Source organism: Teleopsis dalmanni, chromosome X (genome assembly GCF_002237135.1).
Source record: "Teleopsis dalmanni isolate 2A chromosome X, ASM223713v2, whole genome shotgun sequence".
In the NCBI taxonomy this organism is placed as follows: domain Eukaryota; kingdom Metazoa; phylum Arthropoda; class Insecta; order Diptera; family Diopsidae; genus Teleopsis; species Teleopsis dalmanni.
In genome coordinates, this window is record NC_051848.1 from 87,364,828 (window position 1) to 87,388,586 (window position 23,759).

General features: G+C 29.1%; 1 protein-coding gene across 1 annotated transcript in view; it reads right to left on the bottom strand.

Annotated features, from left to right (window-relative positions):
- LOC119687982 overlaps positions 1–23,759 on the bottom strand; it is a 92,612-nt gene that overhangs the window by 2,047 nt on the left and 66,806 nt on the right. The window contains exons 2-4 of the mRNA XM_038102565.1: positions 15,188–15,294; positions 13,144–13,167; positions 13,026–13,036 (exon numbers count right to left, since the gene is read on the bottom strand). Of these exons, the coding sequence (XP_037958493.1) occupies positions 13,026–13,036; positions 13,144–13,167; positions 15,188–15,294 (142 nt within the window). The remainder of the gene's footprint in view (positions 1–13,025; positions 13,037–13,143; positions 13,168–15,187; positions 15,295–23,759) is intronic.

Consider the following 23,759-nt stretch of genomic DNA (forward strand, 5'->3'; position numbering starts at 1 on the left):
AAGATGTAAAGTTTTAGTACAAATATAGGTGATTAGTCATACCCAGGAAACTTTTATAATGTATTGCGGCTTAAAAAAAATTCAAAAATATTATTATGCGAAATTTTTGATAAATACATATTGTAGTTCTTTTTATCCTATTACTAATAAGAATAGAATATTTTTATTGCAATATTAGAATCTGAAGATTATAAAGATTATAATATACAAAGTTTTAGTGTCATTATATAATTTATTCTTTAAATATATATAGCGAGTATATATATAATTATATAGAGCAACATAATTACATTAATAATAGACAATCGTAATGTCTGACAGCCAAGTGGGTTTACTAATCTTAAACTCTGTTCAAACTTATTTAGAAATACAGAACAACTGCTGTTGTCCCTCTGTGAACTGTGACAAAGCAATTGCGGTACTTCGTGGCGTATGCCAGAATATGAAGTACACAAATGCAATTAAAGGTCTGATTGTCTTGCCAAACACGTAGCCCAACGTTAATTTATTGAACCTAAACCATCGATTACTCTGGCAAAAGATCATATAGTGAAAAAACTCACGAACTGGAAGGAATCTCAGTTTAAAACCTACTGGAAGAATTGTAAACCCCAAATATAGACAGAGAGATTTGTCTATCCATTGAAGACAGTGTTAAATATGTTTCTAGCACTAAAAGGAGTGGATATACGTGTTAAAATTCTGTGCGAATTTTTGACAGAGCACAAAAGACTGAGGTACCATTAAATTCGTCAATTATTAACTATATTTTTGACAATATGTTTCCAAGGCGACACTGGTGCAACTGGTCCAGATGAACTCTACTTTCTTGCAAAAGTTAGAGTGCAAAGTAATATCGCTTTAGTAATTGCATCATCTGGAATCGCTGCAACTACAAAAGTTGCCACTAAACATATACTCATATAAAAATGCAATACACAATATAAAAAATATGACTAATGACTATGACTAAAGTTCTTCAAAATAGGCAAATCATTGTCTGGGATGCATGTACAATTATATATATGCATTCATTGAAAGTATTAAATCAAATACTTAAAGACTTAAATGCCAACGATAGACTTTTCGGAGGCGTTTTAATTTCATTGGCAGGTGATTTCAGCAAACATTACCAGTGTTTTCACGTTGAACCTATGCTGATGAAATCAATACAGGCCTGAAATCATCAGTTTTGTGGCGAAGTGTCCATATATTAACATACGACTCACGGAAAGCATGCGTGTGATCTACGGAGCAATTTAAATACAGAACTATACTTCAAACAATTGCTGGGTATTGACAATGGAAAGGTAAGTTTTCGTGACACCTTGTAAAATTGCCAGAAAAATTGTGTAAAGTTGCTAATTCAAAAGAGGAATTAATAGATAAGACCCACATCAATGTTCAAAAAAAAAATAAATTAAAAATAATTTACGCATTAACATACTAAATATTGAGTTGACATTTACAAACATCATAAAGAGAGCTAAACTTTATTCTTAGAATTACACGATTTAATTCTAGACACTATTTGTATCTCACATGGACAGACCTGAAATATTATTATTATATTATTATATAATAATAATATAATATTATTATTAATATTATTATTATAAAGAAAATATTATACATACATTCATAGTTAAAATATTTAAAATCTTTTATTTCGTATACTAAATTTGAAGATTATACATATATATATCAATTATAAATAATTGTTTATTTCTTTTTAGTTTTTAATTTGATTTTAGGAACTTGTCATACATGGGTTAATAATAATTTTTTTTTTTAATTGAACTGTACAAAATGAGATCTACAAAGAATGCTGTAGAAATTGTGTTACAGAACCGTCACTGATTTAGCAACAAATAAAATAATTAATTTACGAAATAAATTTTATTTTACAACGAACATTTCTTTGTTCTATTTGTTAATAGTATTTACAAAAAATTAAATTAAATTAAACAAAAATTAATTAATAAATATTAAAAACATGTGAAACAAAATTTATGAATTGTTGTTGTAGTCATTTTGATATTATGCCCAATTAAAAAATGTTCACTTGATTACATACCTTAACCTGACGCTAGATGCGAAATTGCGTTGGAAAGAACATGTCAAAATTAAAAGAGAAGAGCTTCATATTAAATGGAAAAAACTGCATTGGCTTATGGGAAAGAAATTCCAACTCTCACTAGAAAACAAACTTTTATTATATAAACAGGTTCTTAGACCCGTTTGGAGTTATGGCATATAGATTTGAGTTATGGCATATAGATTGGACGTTTCCAAAATAAGGTATTGAGATGTGTGGTTAAAGTGCCTTGGTATGTACGTAACTCGGATCTTTACCGGGACCTTTACCGGGAGTTCAAAACTATATTTCATTATAAGTTCTTAGCAAATTAGTTTTAATCAATTATAAATAAATTATAAATTATTAATAAAAATAAATTAACTATAATTTTATTTTATTAATTTATTTTGCTTCTCTCTGTTTGACGTATATATCACAGCACTATTCTTATATTAATATTAATATTATATTAATATTTATTTGTTAAATTTTTGCATATCACTTTTTTGTTTTAAGTAGCGTTAGTCCGTTGTATTTATAATATTTTTTTTATTAAAACTGTAAAATTATAAGTACTCATAAGTACTTGAATATGCACAATTTATTTTTTTCTTTGTTAATTTTTAACCATCTCAGTAATGGTTCGACGGTAAAAGCCCGTTTAATTGCGTGGTCGAATAATAATTAATTTTGCTTTATTAAAACTTCCTATACTTGCTTATATGTGCATAGCATCGCAGCGCAAGCACATGTAATTTATATTAAGTGTGCAGAAGCATATTTGCCTAGCCAGCACATTTGCCGACGCTCGGTGTCTAATTCCCGTTGCATAAATATTGCAACGAAACTGACCCAGTGGGAATAAATTGACCCAGTAGCAGAATACAAAGGCCTTTTAAAAGCTCTTCATAAAAAGTTTAAATAAAATTTACAGGCCTTTTGTTAAAGTACTTTATTAAAGTACTGAAGGAGAAAAGTATTTCTGGCTTCATTTTTAATACGACACAAACGCAAATATATTACTGTACTATAAAGTCTTTAAAAAAATTTTAAAATATATATTTTATATATTTATATATAAAATTAACATTGTCAAAATGTTAGTTACCGTACTCCTCCGAGACGGTTTTACCGATTTTTACCAAATTTTATATGCATATTCAGTAGGTATGAGAATCGGCTATTATCTGTTTTTCATACCGCTAAAGTGATTAGGGAGTCCCTACCCAGCAAAAATATCCTTATTGCTTTAACAAAAAATTTTTTATTTTTTTGACATAAATTTTGTTTATATTTTTGAAAAAGAAAAATTTTTTCTTAATATTTTATGTAACTACGCCAACAAGTACATCGAGCATTTACATCGACTTCGTTCTTCGTCTTCGCCTTGCATGGCAGATGGAAAATGTACTAAAAATTTTTCTAAAGATTTCACTAATGATACTATAACAAATACCGACGGATATCCAATATATCGTCGAAGAAATCCCGATAATGGGGGACAATGGCGGGTGGTAACGTTTCGCCTCTACTAAGCAAGACATACAATGCTCATATTAATGTTGAGTTTTGCAGTTCTGTGAAGAGCATCAAATATATAAGTATGTCCATAAAGGCAGTGATATGGCTGTGTTTAGAGTAGAAAATACAAATGTAAATGCTCCTCCAAAACGGTGAAATTACGCTCTACCAAATTGGTCGGTACATCACCTCCAATGAAGCTGCTTGGCGTATCTTCGGCTTTCTAATTCATGAACGGAATCCAGCAGCTGTTCAGGTAGCCGTCCATCTTGAAAACGGTCAGCGTGTATTTTTCACGAACGAGACAGTGATTGATCGTGGTACAAATCCACCTAAATCTACACTCACTGCATTTTTTGAATTGTGTAATAGTACGGATGATTTCGGTGCCTTTGCAAAAACAATACTCTATTCACAAGTACCACGCTATTTCACATGGCCTCAAACAAAAAAATGGATGCCCCGCAAGCAAGTTTCACCAGTTGATGCATGTCTCAATTTATTTAAATCAAACGCTTATTTACAGTTAATCCAAGACACACTGAGTACTTTTATCTTCGACTGTTGTTGGTTAATGTTACTGGCCCATTATCATTATTATTATTTACAGTCAATCCAAGACAATTTAAATTTGAAAATACAACAGTTGTTGCCAGGGAACTTGGTATCATAAAATCTATTGATTTTAAATTAATAATTTAATAAATAAACTATAATAACTTAAAAATAATATTGTTTGGCGTTTGTTATTTTTATTATCCTTTTCGATCATAGCGCTCCATGCCTATTTCATGCATATACCACATACTTACACACTTATAATAAGTAAGTTACTTTTTGTCTACACTAGAATTTATCTAGAAACTAGAAATAATTTATAAGGCAAAACAACGTTTGTCGGGTTATCTAGTATTTATATATAATATATATATCTTTTGATATATTTAAATTCTAATATTTAATAATATTTATTTTACATTAATTTATTTATTTATATATATTTATGCTATAATTGTAAAATTAATAACTGCCACCATATTTCTTTTATGGCATAAATTTATTTCCGTTGCTAATTATTTATATATAAAAAATAATAAAAATTAAATATATGTCTTACGGCTTTCAATTGTTTTTGTACTAAAACTCAATTCTTTACTTGCGTGCGATAGCGATTTGCATCTGTTCTTAATTTCACCACTAAAGAAATAGAACAAAACAGTTTTCACAGGAAGATTTTTGTGCCAGAACAACTAAAATTTTGCAAGCGATCTTCCGATTGATCTTACAAAAGATCAGTCTTACGAAAGACTTCAAACGATCTTTGCCAGAATTGACCTATAAAAGAAAAAACTATGAAAATCCGTCCAAAATCAATTGGACCGGTTAGCAGCAACTCTTCAATGCAAATGCAACATGTTGCTGCAATTAGCGATAAAAATTATATTTGTGTTGCTAACGGGTAAGGCCCATGGAATAAAAACCGCGAATCGATATGAAATATACATAAATATTTGTTTACCTGTTCTTTTTTTAAACTAATAATTTTTTTATACATAAAGATAAACTTAAGTTGCATATAAATCACAACATAAATCAAACAGTTAAAACAAATTTCTAAGGGCAATTTGAAGCATTTTAAAAGCCATGGCCATTAGTTGCAGATTTACGTGAGCTTGATATTTGCTAAACATATCATGCCTGTCATACACTTGCCAACAGAGATGAGTTTGAGACCTTCACTTTGAGTTCATGGGCTTTTACTCATGAAAGAAAAATTTCTTACTATCTACATCAAGGGAGCTTTTCTTAATATCACTTTAAATAGTTAGCATTTTCTCTTAAACGAAACGCGGTGAAACGAATCAACATACGCTAATGCTTTAGCAAAGAACATATATAAGTCGACAGTCGGAAAAACTGTCGACTTGGTCACTCTTGGTGCGACCAAGATAAAGAACTACGAGTATTAACTACTCTTGATATGCTACTCTTGAAAAGGCATAATGGCAGTAGAGGCGCCTAGAGAGGAGTGTTGAATCAGTCTGATATCCGATAATAGGATGTAATGACGATTTAAAAGAAGAAAAAATTAGGGTCTACATATTAAGCAAAAAAGAGCTATCCGTTAAAAGGGCATGAGACTTTAAAACTAATCGTTGTTATAAACTTTGATCATTTCTTCAACACTAAGTTTTATATAACATATATATCACAACTTTTCTAAATTTTTTTTATTTCCAATTTGTTTACTAACTATATTTTTTAATTTAGAGATATGATACTTCTTCCACACTCTTCATCATCACGTATTTCACATATGGTATAGGTATTACTAATAATAAAACAACATTTTTCTTATCCGAAGAAAAAACAGAAAGAGTTTGGCGAAATTATTGGATAAAAAATATTTTCGTGTCATCGAGTAATTTAGTAATCACGATTAACATATAAAGACTATACTGAGGATAAGTGTAGAGATAGTTAATCAGAATTATATCGTATAATCAGAAAAAGTGAAAAGCAGAACATATTGAATATTGGGCTGAATTTTTCTATATAGCACTCTCTTGGACGTAAAATAGATACAAAATAAAACAATTATCAATAAAACTTGTTTGGCTAAAGTTTCGCTAAAGTACTGTCTTGCGAACAGTAAAAAAGTAGTATCATTCATGATTAAGTATTAAAAATCTCATATACAATAGGTAATTGGTGTTGAAAAAATGGTCTTGCATATTGCCTTGGAAATCGATCGCAGAAACTTAAGATAAGGAATTGTTTTTGTAAAATCAAATAATTTTGCACATGCAACGATGCACAGAGGTCTTGAATACCCCTTATATATAATCTGTTGATTGGCTTACATTCCATTTGTAAATAGAGTAATGTTAAAATGGGTTTGGTCGTTTTGTTGCCAAATATTTTGATTGCGAAAACTCAATTGTATTTAATTTTTTTATATATCAAGTCATAGTTTCATTCTTTTTTTTAAATTTATTAATTGGCCACAAATGTCTGGGAATGATGTTATATCTAAATTTGTGCAATGTGCAAAACTGCAGTCATTTTGCAGATGTGATTTAATACTTTTGTTGTTATTTGTGTGAGAACATGAGAATTTTTTGATTCAGTATTACATTGTCAAAGTAACTCCCGCGCAGAATACAAAAACAAAAAGCCACGTCTTTTAAAGTGATTATGACATAGAGATTTTAACCACGGTTGCCACTTAAAAATATTTTTCTGTACCAAAATTGGTTCAAAAAAGTACTATTTCTGTAAAATAGTCCAAGTTTTTTCTATTGTCTTTCAATTAGAATATACAATATACATGCATATATATAATGTACAGAAGATATAGAATGGTACAAGTCTGAAGGTACAACTCATGACCAACAAATTATTTAACTTGCAATATAAAGTTTACAATATTGTTTTGCATATTGTTTTTAATTCTGAAATATTCTATAAAAAACATATCTTCATTTAGGGGGTGCAAAGGGAATGGAACATAACTAGCTCGTGCAATCTGTGCATTTCGTGCACCTTGCAATAAATCGAAGACAAAGTGAATGTCCGTAATGGTTGTTACATAAATAAGAAAATTGTTTACTCAGTTGAATTAATTTTTTTTCTATATTTTAATGTACAGTCAATAAAATACAGTCAAACCTCTCTATAGCAAACCTCCATATAATCAATTCCTATCTATAACGAGGTTTTTTTTAGGTACCTAAGCAAATTTTTGCATACAAAATAACCATAAATCTATAACGAATTTATTCAAATGCAAGTTAACATTCAACTAACACGTATCATACTCGATACGAGCTCGTGGATATGTTATTCAGTTTATAATAGGAATGGGGACTGTTTTGTTCTTGAAAGTGGGGAAGAACATTATGTGAATTTGCTGAAAGTAAAAAAATTTTATATAAAAGAGTAATCACCAAACACATGTGATTAGATAATTTTTAATGAGGTTTAGAAATTTTTAAACCTATTAACTCGTTGAAATAGTTTCTTGACAAGAAAAAGATTTAAAGCAAAAATAATAGACTATTTTCGAGTTAAATAAAATAATAAATAATAGAACTTTAAGTTCTATATAATAATAAATTAAATAGTAATTAAAAAAAATAATTTTTCTGAAAGGTTTTCGAATAGCAACTAGAAGTAGAGCACTGAAAGTTTGTGCAGCCTTGGCTACTTGGAATAAACATGATTTGTCATCGCTTCTAATTTGACAGGCACGAGTTCTAAGCCTGGTACTTGCAGTCTAAACAAATTCTATACGGATTGTAAACTGATTAAAAATTCGATTATTTCCTGAAACCACTGGTGATGAGTACTTGGCAATACTCTAAACAGCGTTGTATGGTCAGTCAAATTTCAATAAAATTAAATACATTTTTGTGTTTGTCTTTTCTTTCTTTCTTTGCTATTCGAAAACCCTCTAAATTTTGAATATAGCTTCTTTGTCACCATATAAAGAAAGCGTAGCTTTTTCAGCAACATTAATACTTACTTCAATAATTTTTCTAAATACAAACCAATATATGGTTAATGCTTTTAATATTATGTATATATACACATACATAAGAATAAGCATGAATTAAATATATTTTTAAAGTAAATACGTACACAATCCCCAGTAAAACACAAAAAAAATCCCAACAACAGAAAATTTGTTTAACGTCTCTATAACGAAGACCTCTTTATAACGATGACCTCTCTATAACGAAGACCTCTTTATAACGATGACCTCTCTATAACGAAAACCTTTCTATAACAAAGACCTCTCTATAACGCAGACCTCTCTACATCGAAGACCTTTCTATAACGAAAATCTTTCTATAACGAAGACCTCTCTATAACGAAGACGTCTCTATAACGAAGAACTCTCTATAACGAAGACGTCTCTATAACGAAGACCTCTTTGTAACGAAGACGTCTCTATAACGAAGACCTCTTTGTAATGAAATTTTTTGCAGACATCAATGACTTCGTAATAGAGAGGTTTGACTGTACATGGCTAAAATAAAAAATAAGGCAAAAATAAGTCTGAGGATTGTGAATACTCAGACAACATAAACAAATACCTGTGAGTTATGCTTTTGGGTATAGTTTAAAAAATAAAATAAATATCTTCATTACGTTTAGAAAAACGTCCTTTTTCTGTTAATCATAAATTTGCACTTCTTTTTCAAACACAATTTCTTATATTTAAATTTTGTTATTGAAGTGAATCCATCAATTTTGCTTAAGATATAGATATAGTTTATACATTAGTTGCTGTTTAAATATTGCTTATTCTTCATTGAGTGAACAAGCAAAATAAACATTTATTGTGGTTAAAATGGAATATAATTCTTATTAAATAGTCAGCAAGACTATAGGTTTATTGCCCCTGTAAAATATGATATATATTTTTTTTTTATACTGATTGTTGTGCTTGCTATAGATTATTGATATTGAATGGAAAAATTTTAGCTTTTGATTATTTTTATTGGAATTATATCAATATTAATATATATCTTCCCTAGAATATTTATTTGCTAAAAACAATTTTGAGAGAGGAGAGACAAGGCGTTGCTGTATATACCTCAGTTTAAGTTTATTTCAATATATTTTTTTTCAATAATATTGTTAAAAAAATTAACACACTTTATAAGGAGACAAACTTCTTCTGCTAAATCATTATTATAAATCATTGTATTGCGGAACCCTCACATTATTAAGGTTTTTACACTTTTTTAATCTGAAAAACCGCAAACTTTTAAGACTGATATTTTTTATAAAAATTTGGTAAAAAAAATTTGTGTTGTTATTGTTTTTTTTTGCAGTACAAATCGATCTAATCAAAATTAGAAAAAAATAAGCAATCACAATACATATAATATAAACAAAATAAAGTCATTTTGATCAAGAAGCAGCATTTTTATAGATAATATACGAATAAGTTTCAGTTCTCTTTTATTTCGGAATGATTCATTTGGACAGACGATATGCGTTGTGGATTTGTGGGCATTAAGAACATCTAAGGCTGTTTAAATAATCAGAGTAGTGGACCACCAGATTAAAGTAATAAAATTTTACGACTGACTTGAATCAATTCTTGCAGCTTATAATAATATACATAAAGAAACACACTTCCAGCTCAACAAAAGCCAACAAAGCTTAGTTAAGTTCATTAGGGCTGTTTAGTTCCAAGAATCTGACTTCCACAATATAAGGCAATAGTCTTATCAGTTCACATGTATAAAATCCAAGTTTTGGGTGTTAAGCAAAAAATGTTCGAATCACTTAAACTCTATTGACAACTTTTACTAAGAATTGTGGGTCTTGCAAACAAGATAGAGTCTGATCATAGACGATAGAACCACGAACTATACGTGGCATGTTTTGAAACAGTAATATTTACATAGAGACAGCACGTTACGTGCTGATGAGCTTATTATTTAACTGGTACGAGTGAAGAGAAATCTACTGCAAAAGCATACTTTATGATAAGCGACAGCTAAATAAAATATATTTACTTTAAATGACGAAAATCAGGACGCTTTGTACACTAAATTATTGGCTAACAATCAGGATCGGCAGAGAAAGTTGCTAAAGTTTCTGATGAAATATTTCAACAGACTATGTACTATAATTTTTTATTTTCGTCCAAATGGTGATGGCGAATAAACGAAATATATGTTTCCTTTTTGCTGTCCTTCATTTCTTAAATATTGATTTGATTGTTTAGGGTTGTCTCGTAAAGTTCGGGTATGACACATTTATATGCCGGTTTGATTACTTAAAGAATTAAGTGTTTACCTCCTAAAACAACAGTAAGATGAAAATTAAAAAACAAGACTATAAACTTAAATTGTGAAGTTTTTGAGTCGTCATGTCATCATTACATTGCTTGCAATAATTCTATTTTATAAAAAGCGTAGAAAAGTATCTGCATTTCATATGAATTATTAAATTATTTATAATTTTATGTTATATATTAATTTAATAAAAATTTTTGAAAAATTATTACATAAAGAAAAAAATATTATAAAGCAACGTATACAGTTTAATTAAAGCAATAAGAAGTTCGAGTTATTCTTATTTATAAAACAAAACATGTGTCAATGCCTAAATGCAACTCGACCAATTTTTTAAAATAGTAAGTATCTCAACTAACCAAAGCTGCCCTCACCGTCCACCCTTTTCTTTGTTTATTTGCTTAAAATACTTTCTTTTTATTGGTTCGAAAGTCCACTTGTTTATCTTGTTTGTTCGTTAGTATCTTTGCGATACATCCATTGTCACCATTGTTTGTTTGTTTAATTTTAGTGCAGATTCATTTCGATTTTGTGGTGCAATTAACAGAATTAGTGACATTATACAAGTTGTTAGACGAAATTGGAAAGTTTCCTATTATTGTAACAGAAAACCACTTAAATTGAATTAAATAAGTAAATAAGTAATAAGTAAATGGAAGTAAATGGAAGTAAATAAATACTTGCATTCGACTTAAGATAAAAGCAACAAATCTAAACGATTACAGCACTATATACATTATTTGCATATTACTATATGTCTAAAATATGAGTCATGTATTCTGTACATTGCAAGTTAATTGTCTTTTTTGCTGATTATTCCCAATTTATTTATTATTAATTTATTGTTCTAAATCAGGGCATTCGTGCACTATTTTGCTAATAAACAAATTCATGTTAAATTAAATAAGTTAAAATTATTTCTTTTTTTTTATATATTGCGTAGGTATTAATTTTCGTAAGTAGCTCATAAGCAATTATTAGCAACATTATACGCAGATAAATAAATGATTAAATGAAGTATTCGATTACACAAGTCGAACCAAACGCATCTCTACATCTCTTTTAATATCCAAGAAAGTATCGACGGGTTACATGTGCTCGGTGAATTAGTCTCATCATAATAAAAATACAATTATACCTTCCAACAAGTTACAAGTGCTTCGTGATGTCTCGGTACATAAATTTCCATTTACATTTATAGAAAATTGAGGATAAACGTATCCTTAATTGGCATAAACTATCTGCAAATTTGTTTACTTATTTAATTATTTTAAATACTATTTTACAAGAATAATATTTAAACTAGTTTTTAAACAACTTCTTCCAGCCAGCAAAAATTTGTATATCAGAAAGAATAGATTTCACAGCCAAATAGCTGAAGTCATTATTTGCAACAGAAGTAACTTTAAATCTATATGAAGTCTATATGAATTCTCAACAAATGTCTACTTTTAGTTTCGATTTGATATTATTTCAATTATATTATTGTGTTGAAGTTGTTTTAAGCTAGTGCACTTAAGCACTTATACTCTTTTCTAACTCGAGGTTTCTTCAAAACCCCTCTCTACACCTAGATTATTGTTTATCACTTCATCAGACAAAGAAATAATTGACCTCAGATCTGCATACCTCCCCGAGGAGCCTGTAAACATTTTTAGATTTGATATTATTTTTTTACAATAAAGTGTTATATGATATGCTCAATATTTAAGTACAAAGTATGATAAATAAATAAAGTCTACTTCAGTGCTCAGCAGTTTGGATATTTCATTGCGTTTCGTCTGTTAAAAAATAATTGCACATTCAGCGTCATTAAATCCATCGCTTCATTATATGCACAATGAAAATAATATTATTATTCCTGTTGAAAAGATGAAAATATATTCCAAAATAAAATTTTGCATAATTTTTACTTTTGATGTCGGAATTCACAAAAAATAAAAAATTTTGAAAAATATGGAACAGGGTAAAGTAAATCAAAGGATTTAAATTGGTTGAAAATTTGCCTCCTTTTACATACCCTTCACACACAGTGAGCAATATTTAATACACATAAGAAAAAATATTTAAAATTTTATTAAATCGTTTGATTATTTATTGAAATTCATTTCATATATAATGAAATATATTTAGAGACGTTTTCATTAAAATCCAAATACTGTTCACCTTCAATAAACAATTCAAAGATATTCTTGTATAGATAGTAGCTTTATATGTCAGTTTATCTATAATTACTTCCAACTTAAGTAAATATGTGATTCGCATACACAAAAGTTATAATACCAGTTATATCAAAATATAGCTTGATATAACTATAACGAAACCAACTATTTTGGCTGTAGCGGTCCGCTGCTAAGATCCAAATAGCTAGTTGTAAGTAATGTATTTAGGATGGAAGGTCATTACTTGATCTTATTATGTGCTCAGGGAGTCTAAGTTTTTCGTTTTATATTTTTGCTACAATATTTGCTTTTTAATACAAGTTTTTCAAATCATAACTGTACCGCCACAGCCCTAAAACCCTTTCTTCTTTCCTTGAACCAACATTATTCTTATCAATTTTCTTTCGATTTTTCTTAGACTCCGCGTTTTATAAAATCTACATATGTGAAGACTGGAGCAATTTGTATTTGATATAGATAAACCTCTGTTTGTCTAGATTCTGGCACCTTGGATATATCATTAGATATTTCGTTCGTTTGTAAGAACTAGATTTTGAACTATTTCCTCGTTAGCATTATATACCTGATCCCAGATATATAAAGTCCGTTCTATTTTAAATTTTTATGTAGTGTTGCTCCAAGTGGGTTTTACTTTAGTTACTGCATGAACCTTTATTTCTCTTCAATTATTCCAAAACTTATATAATCCGCTACTTTTTGTAGTCAAAATTTTTTTTTCATGCTTCCAACTCAGATTTGACTAGATCGATATTATTATATGTATAATATTGATTAAGTTAAACTGAAATCGAATTATAAAATCGATTCATTTTTAATTCAATTAGCTTTTCGCTATGAAGATTCTACAATTAAGTTATAATTTAATATAAAAAATGGGCTATTACAATATGTTTGGATTTTGCTTCACACTCCCATAAAATTATTCAAAGAACTACTAAATACGAAATTTACACCAATCTGATGTTGAATAATCGCCCATGGACTATACATACATTAAATAAAAATAAGAATTCCTATCAGGTTAGTCTTCATGTATATACTAATAATCTAACTAGAATCATAATCAGAATTAGATACGCTTCAAACGTCTAATTGCAGCAGATTGATGCAATCATCTTTACTGACTTTAAAAACAACTGACTTTAATCCAACAGAGGATACAGCTATACGTATGAAGCTCAGAATATTCTAACATCTACAGTCAGAATATTCTTAGCTTTATTTTATCCTCTCTTTTATCCTCTGTTGGGTTAAAGTCAGTTATCTTTAAAATCAGTAGAGATGGTTGCATCAATCTACTCCAATCTGCTTCTTAATACCTGACATAGGTAGTAACTCCACTCCATTACTTCTTTTGCCCAGGTATAGGTCAGAGAGATGTTGCACCAAAAAATTTATAAATGGTCTTAATTACTACCGTGCAAAGATAACATTCTGTTTTTTCAGACACATCTATTTTGTTTAGACGGTAGCTTAAGCAATATTGATCTGCCAAATAATGTGTTACTGTCAGTCTATTAATTACCTAATACCAATTTCTGGTTTATAAGTGATTGATTGCGAAGACATTGTCAATAATAATTAACGATTCTAAAACAGTGTCCTGATAGTTTTTATATGAAAATAGTTCGACGTTAATATATAAAAAGAAAGAATATTATTAATTATTATTGACTCGTTCTGGAGTTTGCCTAGATCGCTTTTGGAGTCTATAATCAGGAGGCACGTGCCTACAAGCATTCAAGTGTTTTAAAACTTGATGTTATGGCTTTTATATCAAATAGAAACTATATTCCTACAAATCCGGAAAAAGTTTTTTGAGAAAGTCATTATAAACAGACTTAACTTAATTGTGAGCCGATTTTTGAGATTCGAGCATAGCGGATTTAAACCCAAAACTTCAAATTTAGTTATTTTTTTCACTACTCGAACCATTTCATAGAACGAAAAACAGAACATATTCATAAATAACTACCATCCTAATGTTTACATGGAATAGTTCATGCCATATTAAGGCTGACAATACCTTAAATCAATTGCTTAATCCAATATTTATGATTTTTTCCGCACTGCAGTTAATTGCCTGTGTTTCAAAGCCCCAGAATAAACATTACGCATTTTAAGTTAATCCTTTGATTATTGCTCTTTATTTAATGATATCAGTTTTCGCGCTACTCAAACTCAAATTTATAATTATTATTCTTGTTGACAAGCAAATGGCTAATTTAGTATTTTTATTTATATTTCAGTTCGGTTTATGTATTTTATTTCTTTGCAATTCTGTTAAAAACTCATTAAATCATTAAAAATGGAAATGGAAACGAAATGATCAGCACCGTCAATTAGCAGGAATTTTCAACGTTGTCCGTGCTGTATTTCAAATGTCGGTAATGTCCTTACTGGTAGCATTGCACACTTGACCCAACAAGAGGCGGGTTAAATTCGCCTACAAGTGTTGCAAATGGATGAAAAATATTTCTGAAATTCATTTTGTTTTACGAGTATGAATGGAAGTTTTGTTCTCGGCGCATTTTAATTGAAATTATTTGAGACTATTTTTACTTTTCATGAGGAATACTCACCTTTCTTTCCAACGTGAAAACAGACGGTCTCGTTGTTGCCATAGAAGGCCGCGTTTAATTGGACCAGTCATTGAGGCAACCGGAATGCGTCCAGCTAACAGTGATTGCTGTAATTAAAAAGAAAAATGTAATCAGAAAATCTAAATCAGAGAATACATAAAATATCTGAAGGGTTGTGAGTTGTGAAAGGAAAATTTTAAAATTTTTACAGTATACATTACTAGGATATTCGTTTTTACTAAAATCTAAAAGACTTTCAAAACAAAAACTATTTTAAGATATAAAAATTTCATTTTGAATTTATTAAGCGACATTTCAAAGAATGAATCGTAATATAATATTAAATTTATATATAATATATTAAAAAAGCTGAACTGGTAAGAGAGATGAAAAATATTTAGATAATGTCAGTAAAAATATATTTTCGAATAATTTAAAGAGCGTGTCATTAAATCGAAAATGGTTAGAAATCAATTTTAAAAGTGAATTGCACTGGAATTCAATTTGTCTTGACAACTTAAAAAATAATTAAAAACAATAATTCTCAATCTTCAGAAGAGGAACGCTGTGCTACTTTCCACAAAAGCTGTGCCACCATTCATCATTACCGAAAGCTTGCCAGAACCAAAAATGTAGACTACCAAGGATGAGTTATCATTCCTTGTTTACTGTCTGCCAAAGGGTATTTATGAGAAGTGAAATCCTAATGATTGTTACACATTTTGTTATTGGTTTCACTCCAAAGCATTCGAGACATTTCATAAACAAAAAAGTGGGCAATAAATATGGAAAAGTGAGAAATGACAGCGCATTAAGGAGGAAATTTTAGACTTAAAAGCCGCACATGAGCCCCGAATTTATGATAAAATAATTTATCCACAAAAAGAAAAATATTTTTGAAATTATTTTAAAGCAGACAAAATAAATTTCGATTGAATTTACAAAAAAAACGAAGTTAAAATTGTTAAAAAAAAAGAGTGCATCTTTCTTTTTTTAAATGACTCTAGGAATTAGTACGTTGCCCAATAAACAATAAAGTCTTACAAAAAATTGTCTACTAATTTTGAAAAAGATTGAAAAAAAAGGAACGAAATAAAAAATAAATGTTAGCAAAAATTAGATGACATTCAATTAATCTAAATCTGATCTAATAACAGATCTCTTGATCTGAGCACTTATCTCTTGATGCATGTAAATGAAGAGATTAAATACTCTAGAATACTTAAATTATACGATTTATCGTTCCATTTGCATAAGATTTTTTTAGATTTACTAAGAGATAGCGCCAGCTAAAAGTATTAATTTGTATTAATTTGACACATACATCATTTTGTTCGTCTAACATTCAACAACAAATACACACAAGTTAAGACCGCCAAATACTAGCGTCATTGATTTATCGTTCAGTGATCATGCCGAATATTGTACCTGAAAAGAACTTTTCTTTTTTACTTTTCTTCTTAAATCAATAGAACAGCGAGTTGAAAATCTTCATTTTCTGGTACAAACATATGGTTCAACACGCTTCATCGATTATAACATACTATATATGGTTTCGACAGTTTAAAATGGTCACTTGTATATGAAAGACAGTAATCTCTCTGGTAGACCACAAAAGAGCGAAGACGAGCAATCGCAAGAAATATTGGATGATGACCCAACTCACAATCACAGCAATTAGCAAAATCATTAAATAAATCACAAAAAAATGATCAACAGAGAATTACGAGGAATGGGAAGCATCAATAAACTAGGAAAATAGGTCCCATGAACGTCAAATGGAAATTTTGCAAAGTCACTTATGTAAGGCTCTTTCAACGCCACGAAACAAAACCATTTCTAAATCGAATTGTAACGGACGACAAAAAATGGATCAAAAACTCAAAGCGTAAAAAACTGTGGCCTTCACCTGGCGAAAGCTGTCCTTCAACAACAAGGCCGTATCGCTTCGAAAAAATATGCTCTGTGTCTAGTATAACCAGAGCGGTATTGTGCGTTATAAACTCTTGATGGCCATCGTCAATAGATTACCTTAATTTAATTGATTTAAATTACGCATTTATAGTTAAACGTGTGGAGGCAAATTATTTGTACTTTATACTGAAATATCTCGGCTGCAGATGGAACTCTAATACTAGATGTATATTGGAGTAAAATGTGTACCCCTAAAATAATTTTAATAAGCTTTCATCTATTACTCTATTAATAATTTTTTCACTTTGTTACAAAGCTGTATTTGTTGTATTTAAAGGTAAGTCTTAATTTGTTTAAATATTAATTGAATGGAAATAATCGATTTACTTGTTTGATAATTTCGTTATGTTCTCTGAATTCAACAGTCCAAAAGGGATTAAGTGAGTTTTACTGAAACTCACTCGTTTTGTTTAACAAATTATTGAAATAGTTTAGAGAGATAAATAATAGATATACTGGAAGATGTAGAAGATAGTAATAGATCTAGAAGAAGAAGTAAGCTTCTTACCATTATGATCTGTAAGTTAGTCGTACTTCACTATGTTGACATGCAAGATTGTTCAAAAAATTGTTTTTGGTTTTTCAAAAGACGAACTAAATACATATTTTTTGCACTTATGGTCCAAAGTCTTACCTATTTAGGCATTTTTTATAACAAAGCTTATTAATATTATATATAGTATTTGAAAAATATCAACAAAAGTTTTGTTTGTGATGTTTGTTATAGTGGCATCTGTAGTGCAAGTATATCACTATCCTATATATCATTATTTCATGAAAATTTAGTTAAAGAAATCTTGATACTAATAGTTTTTTAATACTTTGAATGAATTTTAATATATTTGAAATCATAGGTAATTTCCACACATCACAATGTTCTGAAGAGTCTATGAATATTTCATAAGAATTTTCTACAAATATATTTGACAAAATTCTCAGTATCTCTTCCTCTTTTCACAATAATATGTTAATATCCAGATTGAGACATTTGATAAATTTATGATTAAAATAATTTTAAACTAAACTCATATGCCGGTCACGTTTAAAAAGCCAAATTATGCAAATTTCACAAAATTGACGCGTTTACACTGCACAACCTAATCAACAAATTTTTTTAACAATTGCTGGAGTAAAAAAAGTATGTCCGTCTGTCTGTCGCATTGCAAGTGTGTGCGTGTGTTTTGTTAATGTGGTTTACGTAAGCGGAAATAAGCCATTAAATTGTCAATTTAGTAATTTTTGCTTCAAATAAATTTATATTTCAGATAAAATATAGAATTTTATATTCGTCTTTTTCCAGGTGGAACTGAGTTAACAAACGTGCACATACGTAATCTATGTACTTTAGTAATTTAAAGTAATATATATTAGACATTATTGACATTAGATTTTCGCTAATAGTCACTATTTCTTGTTAGAAACGCATTGAGAAGTCGAAAATAATTGAAGTCCCCTCTAGAGTACAACACGTAAAAATTATGACGTGAAGAGTAAGAACATATTTTTACACTCCACAAACAGTAGGAAATAACATAGTATGCTGCGGTAAATGTCTTTAAGAATTGTTAATCAGCTAGAACGAATCAATTTACTTCTATATTCAACTACTTATGGCTTTGATAGTGAATTGTCGATTGGGACACCAATATTTGACAATATACCGAGAGGATATCGGTAAAATTCTTTGAGATTATTTCTTCACTATGAAAACGATTTTTCTTCACCAGGTTATCAAATGCACATGGGAAGTAGTTGACCTGACCGACGTAAGTAATTGTTAAGTAGAAAGCTTTAGCATTTTAAAAATAGTGAGAGCTTTGGAGTACTTTTTCACGTTGCCGCAGTCAGTATGAAACTATAATTCTTTACTCAATTTTCAATCTACAATTATAATTCTCATTCGGTTTATGTATTATTCTGTTTTTATTTTAAAATCGTTCTTCAATAAATAAGACTTAAATTTAATAAACTATTTAGATTGAATTGATGCATACTAAAAAATTTCCTATTTTGACTTTATTCACTAATGATTTTAATATATTTTTACTTTTCTAGAGCAACATATATTTATTATCTGAAATATTTTTAAAAAACGTTCAACGTAACGTACATTGAAAAAATTCTCAATTCTTGAATATTAAATTGAGTTTAGTTGCAGTAAAATGTTTTCGGAATTCGAACCTATGCCCAACGACGACGCTGGAAATAAATTAAGAGTAGGAATAATGGTGACGTCAAAAGTAACGTACTCATATTTTTTTACAGTGATACTAAGTTTGATGTCATTATCAAATGTCATAATATATATGTTAGGTCGACATACATAAAATACAGGCATATCCACTTGCTTGTAGAAGGAAGCACTGCCACCATAAAATGTTTCTTACCATAACTAACTTTAACAAAAGAGATGGAATTAAGTCTTTTTATTACTGGTGCCAAATGAACAGACGATGTGCGGTCCAGATTTGTTTAATTTTACTTAGAACAGAGCCAAGCGATTACTAAATTGTTTATAAAATAATATTTAAAATAATATAAATATTATTTATATTTAATTTTTTAAAGCCAGCTACGACGCAAGAAACTATTTTATTAATACGGTGAATAGTTGTTTTATAGAACTTCTTACATATATATTATACATAACATTAAGTCTTGAGTTTTTAATTTTAGTATGAATATAGACTAATGTAATTTTTATTTATAATTTTTTATTTTTCTGCTGCATTACTTATTGTGTCTTCCAAACATAAATTGAACCTCTTACACAATATGTACAATTCGAATAACACAATAGCAAACCAGTAAACGCCCCTATGTATATTAAACTACAGTAATCCATAAGAGCAGCACTACTCTTTCCAACATCAATAAAACCAACTACTCGATAAGGTTAGCATTCAATTATATTCTAAGCAGAATGCCATATATAGTATTGACAACTTAATTATGATAAGTACTCATATTTCATTTAATTATCATGTTTTTTGTTTTTGTTTTTGTTTTACAGTTCAACTATTGGCAGGCAAGTGCAGCACTCATGAAAACGAAGAACTCTTCTGAAGCACTGTACCGACCAAATTTGTGGTTGTAATTATCGCTGCGTGTCTCAATTTATGCATAAAATTTGAAGTACCATACACTCACTAGGCAAGGCCATAACTGGCGCACAAGTGTCGTACGCATTTATTTAAATAAATTTACGCCCAGGCAGCGATGATATCATTATTAACGTGTTGCCATTTCTGCATATCCAACCCAAGTCCCGGGCTTTGACTCCTCTACATCCATTGCAAATCGTTGAATTCAACACCGAAAGCAGTCGAGTAGGCAAATTAGTTAACCGATCAACTTCATTCATTCATTACTTGAACTGTTGAACAAACTAGGTAATTTCGCTTTAAATAAGTAATCACGAATAAAATTAAAAACAAATATTATAAATATTAAAAAATCGATATATTAAAATTTTTTGTGGAATGCTTTCAAATCAATTTTCAGAAATAATTATATTAAAATGCATAAATGAATCTTTGCATGCCACTCCATATAAAATATTAAACATTTAAAAATGCAAATTAAAGTGTAACATAGGCCAGATATGGTAATACAGGGTGTCCATATTAATTAAGGATGCGGAATTTGTTACTTCAAGTGATAAACACTATATGGTATAATTAAGTGTGCCGAAGTATTTTCTAATTTTTGGAATATTATATATTATGGATATAATATATTAATCGCTGATATTTGACTTCAAGCGAAACTCAGATGACTGTGCTGACTATATTTAATATTATCAAGAATACAAAGTCTCTTGCTCTGTCCATACATAAGATGTAGTCCGAAGTAAACAAAACTTTCAAAAATTATGTATTTGTAGTGCGACTGTTTACTGACGACTATATGCGTCAGTACTGAAAATCCATTAATACTATTCTATTGAAGTTTGATGACAGTTTTACGTATATAAGTGGAGCTATTGTATTCGAAATGACAGTTCTTTAGTATATTCGTCTGTACCGATTTTTTGAATTTTACGTCTACAAGACTACATCTTCTTTCCGGCAAAATCATTTTTTCGAAAAGGTCAAACTGGAAGAGATATGATATATTATAAACTAGCTGTTATTAATAATGGCAATCTTTTAGACTGGCAAAGTGCAAAAGTTAGATATGGCTTTGTCGATTTTCAAGTAGTTTTTAATAAATTTCTTTTTTCAGAATAGGACAATGTTAACACAATACCTATAAGAGACGTTAAACTGACTGGTCAAATTTTTGGTAGCTCTATTTGTTGTGGTTTTAATTTCTCTATATTTGTTATTTGGACCAAATTTGAGATTACTACTCGTATGATTGATTGTGCTGTCATCTACTTTTTATTAAAAATTAAATAATTATTAAAAAAAAAGATGTGTACATTCTCCATTTTTGATAATTAATAATGAGTTAAAGTTGGTTTTCACGGTTTTCAGGTTGGGTAAAAGTTAATCAGACACATTAAGACTTCTGTTGTATAATGGGTCTCTACCTGTTATTATTTGAATGTCTCCATTGATCTCTTAGCACTTTATTTTGTACCGTATGCAAAATTTCATAATTCTGCATCGGCAGATAATGATGGCTATAGTCTTTGTTTATATAGAAAAAGTAGACAAATTCGATGTACGTTCATTCAGCCAACCCACATTCTATACTTAACATTTTTAGTAAATTTATATACTTTTAGTGTCATTATTTTTTTGGTTTTTCTATGTCAATGGATTTGGAGATTGTGATGGTTTACAATCACTTCTTTTGAGAAGTATTTGCTTTGAACTTCTAGAAACCTTATTTATCTCATTTATAATTTTGTTCTTCTTTCATAAATCAAAATCCATCCATCCTTGAAACATTTTTCTTAGATGAGTTTTGTACCTATCATGCATTGTTATAAAGCCGTGATTGCATTCTTTCTTTATTTGTTTAAATTTTATTTGGAGTCTTGGAAAGCACTTCCTTACCCTGTATTTGTAATAAATATTTAAAAATCACATAATCAGACAATTATTTATGTTGCATTTAAATGAGATATGAGTTTTTTGCTCTTTAATTGCAGTTTAATTTAGTAATTAAGTATCGACAGTGTCAAGTTTTTCAAATACCGAAGCCAAACACTTAATTATCTGTCATTAAATAATTTAAACAATAGAAGTAATAAATGCACAGTAGTCACTTCACGAGCATTGAAGCAATAAAAAAGCCAATCCAGTTATGTACAAATATTTTATTTCAGATTTTGTGATAACCAAAATTGGATTTCAAAAAGAGTTAGCAGGGATATGTATACTCACCCAGTAACCGACACAGTACATTTACGATGGCTAGATACTTTGTGATATCTAGCCAAATGTTCACAAAAATAGCACCAATCGCTTGTTCGCTTTTAATTTGCTAAAGCATTTGAAAATTTATGAAATTTTGAAAATCTAATTTTACATAAATTTTATTTATTTTGCATTTAAAAAAAAATTGCCACCAAAAGAAAAAAAATTAAATGAAACACAAATATATAATCTACTGATTATATATCTGTCAAAAATGTCAGTTTTATAAATTTAATTTTATATAAATTTCATATTTATTTTTATTCGCTAATTGTTTATATGAATTTATTTAAAATTTTTTACATTATTACTTTTAACCGTGTTTCCATCATCAATTTATCACATTCGATTGTTGTTATCACTTATTTCTCATTTAATAATTTAATAATAATTACTTTTTTCTATTCTATAGTCTTACATATATGTTTCTATATTTTTTAAGTTCTTACACAATATATCTTTTAGATACTTTTTTTAGCTATTCCAAAAATTTAAATAACTTTTAAAACAATTTTTGAGTTAACCGTAGAGTATTTAAAACCGAAATACTCATCTACTCTATCGAACGTCCTAAACGAGTATGAAAATAATATTTTTATATATCAGTCTTCATCGCTAATTAAAAGTATCTTTTGTATGTCATCAATTCGTATTTAATATGAAACTAAAGAACAGCAAAAGAGTGCTGACACATGTGTTGCAGAACTGCACCTAAGAAGTTTCTTCTGTATGTGGAGTCATTTCATTTCTGCAGTTTAGGAAAACTTGATACTTAATGTTTAAGCTAAATTTTGTAATAAAAATGGACAGATGGGACTAATGTAGTATTCTTTATAGTTATCGTGTTAGATGTAACGACATATACCAAACAATAAATGAGTAGCATTGCTGTAAACGAAAAAACCATTCAAGAGTCTTGAATCAACACTCTGAACGACAACCCTGGTGGCAATCTTAAAAGCTCATTCTACATGATTTTTATCGTGCAAAGCCTTGTATTGAATTAGAAAGAGAGTATTTTGAATAAATTGGATCACCAATTTATTCTTATTCTTACAAATTCTTTTCTTTGAGAGTTATAAATATAACTCTCCGCTTATTCGTTTTGTATTTTCTTTCACTTATTTTGTCAGCAAACAAAACTTCTAAGCGTCTACGGAACTAACATTATTGGTGACATCTCTCAGATCTGGACAAACAAAATCCCGATTTACAATTCATTTAAA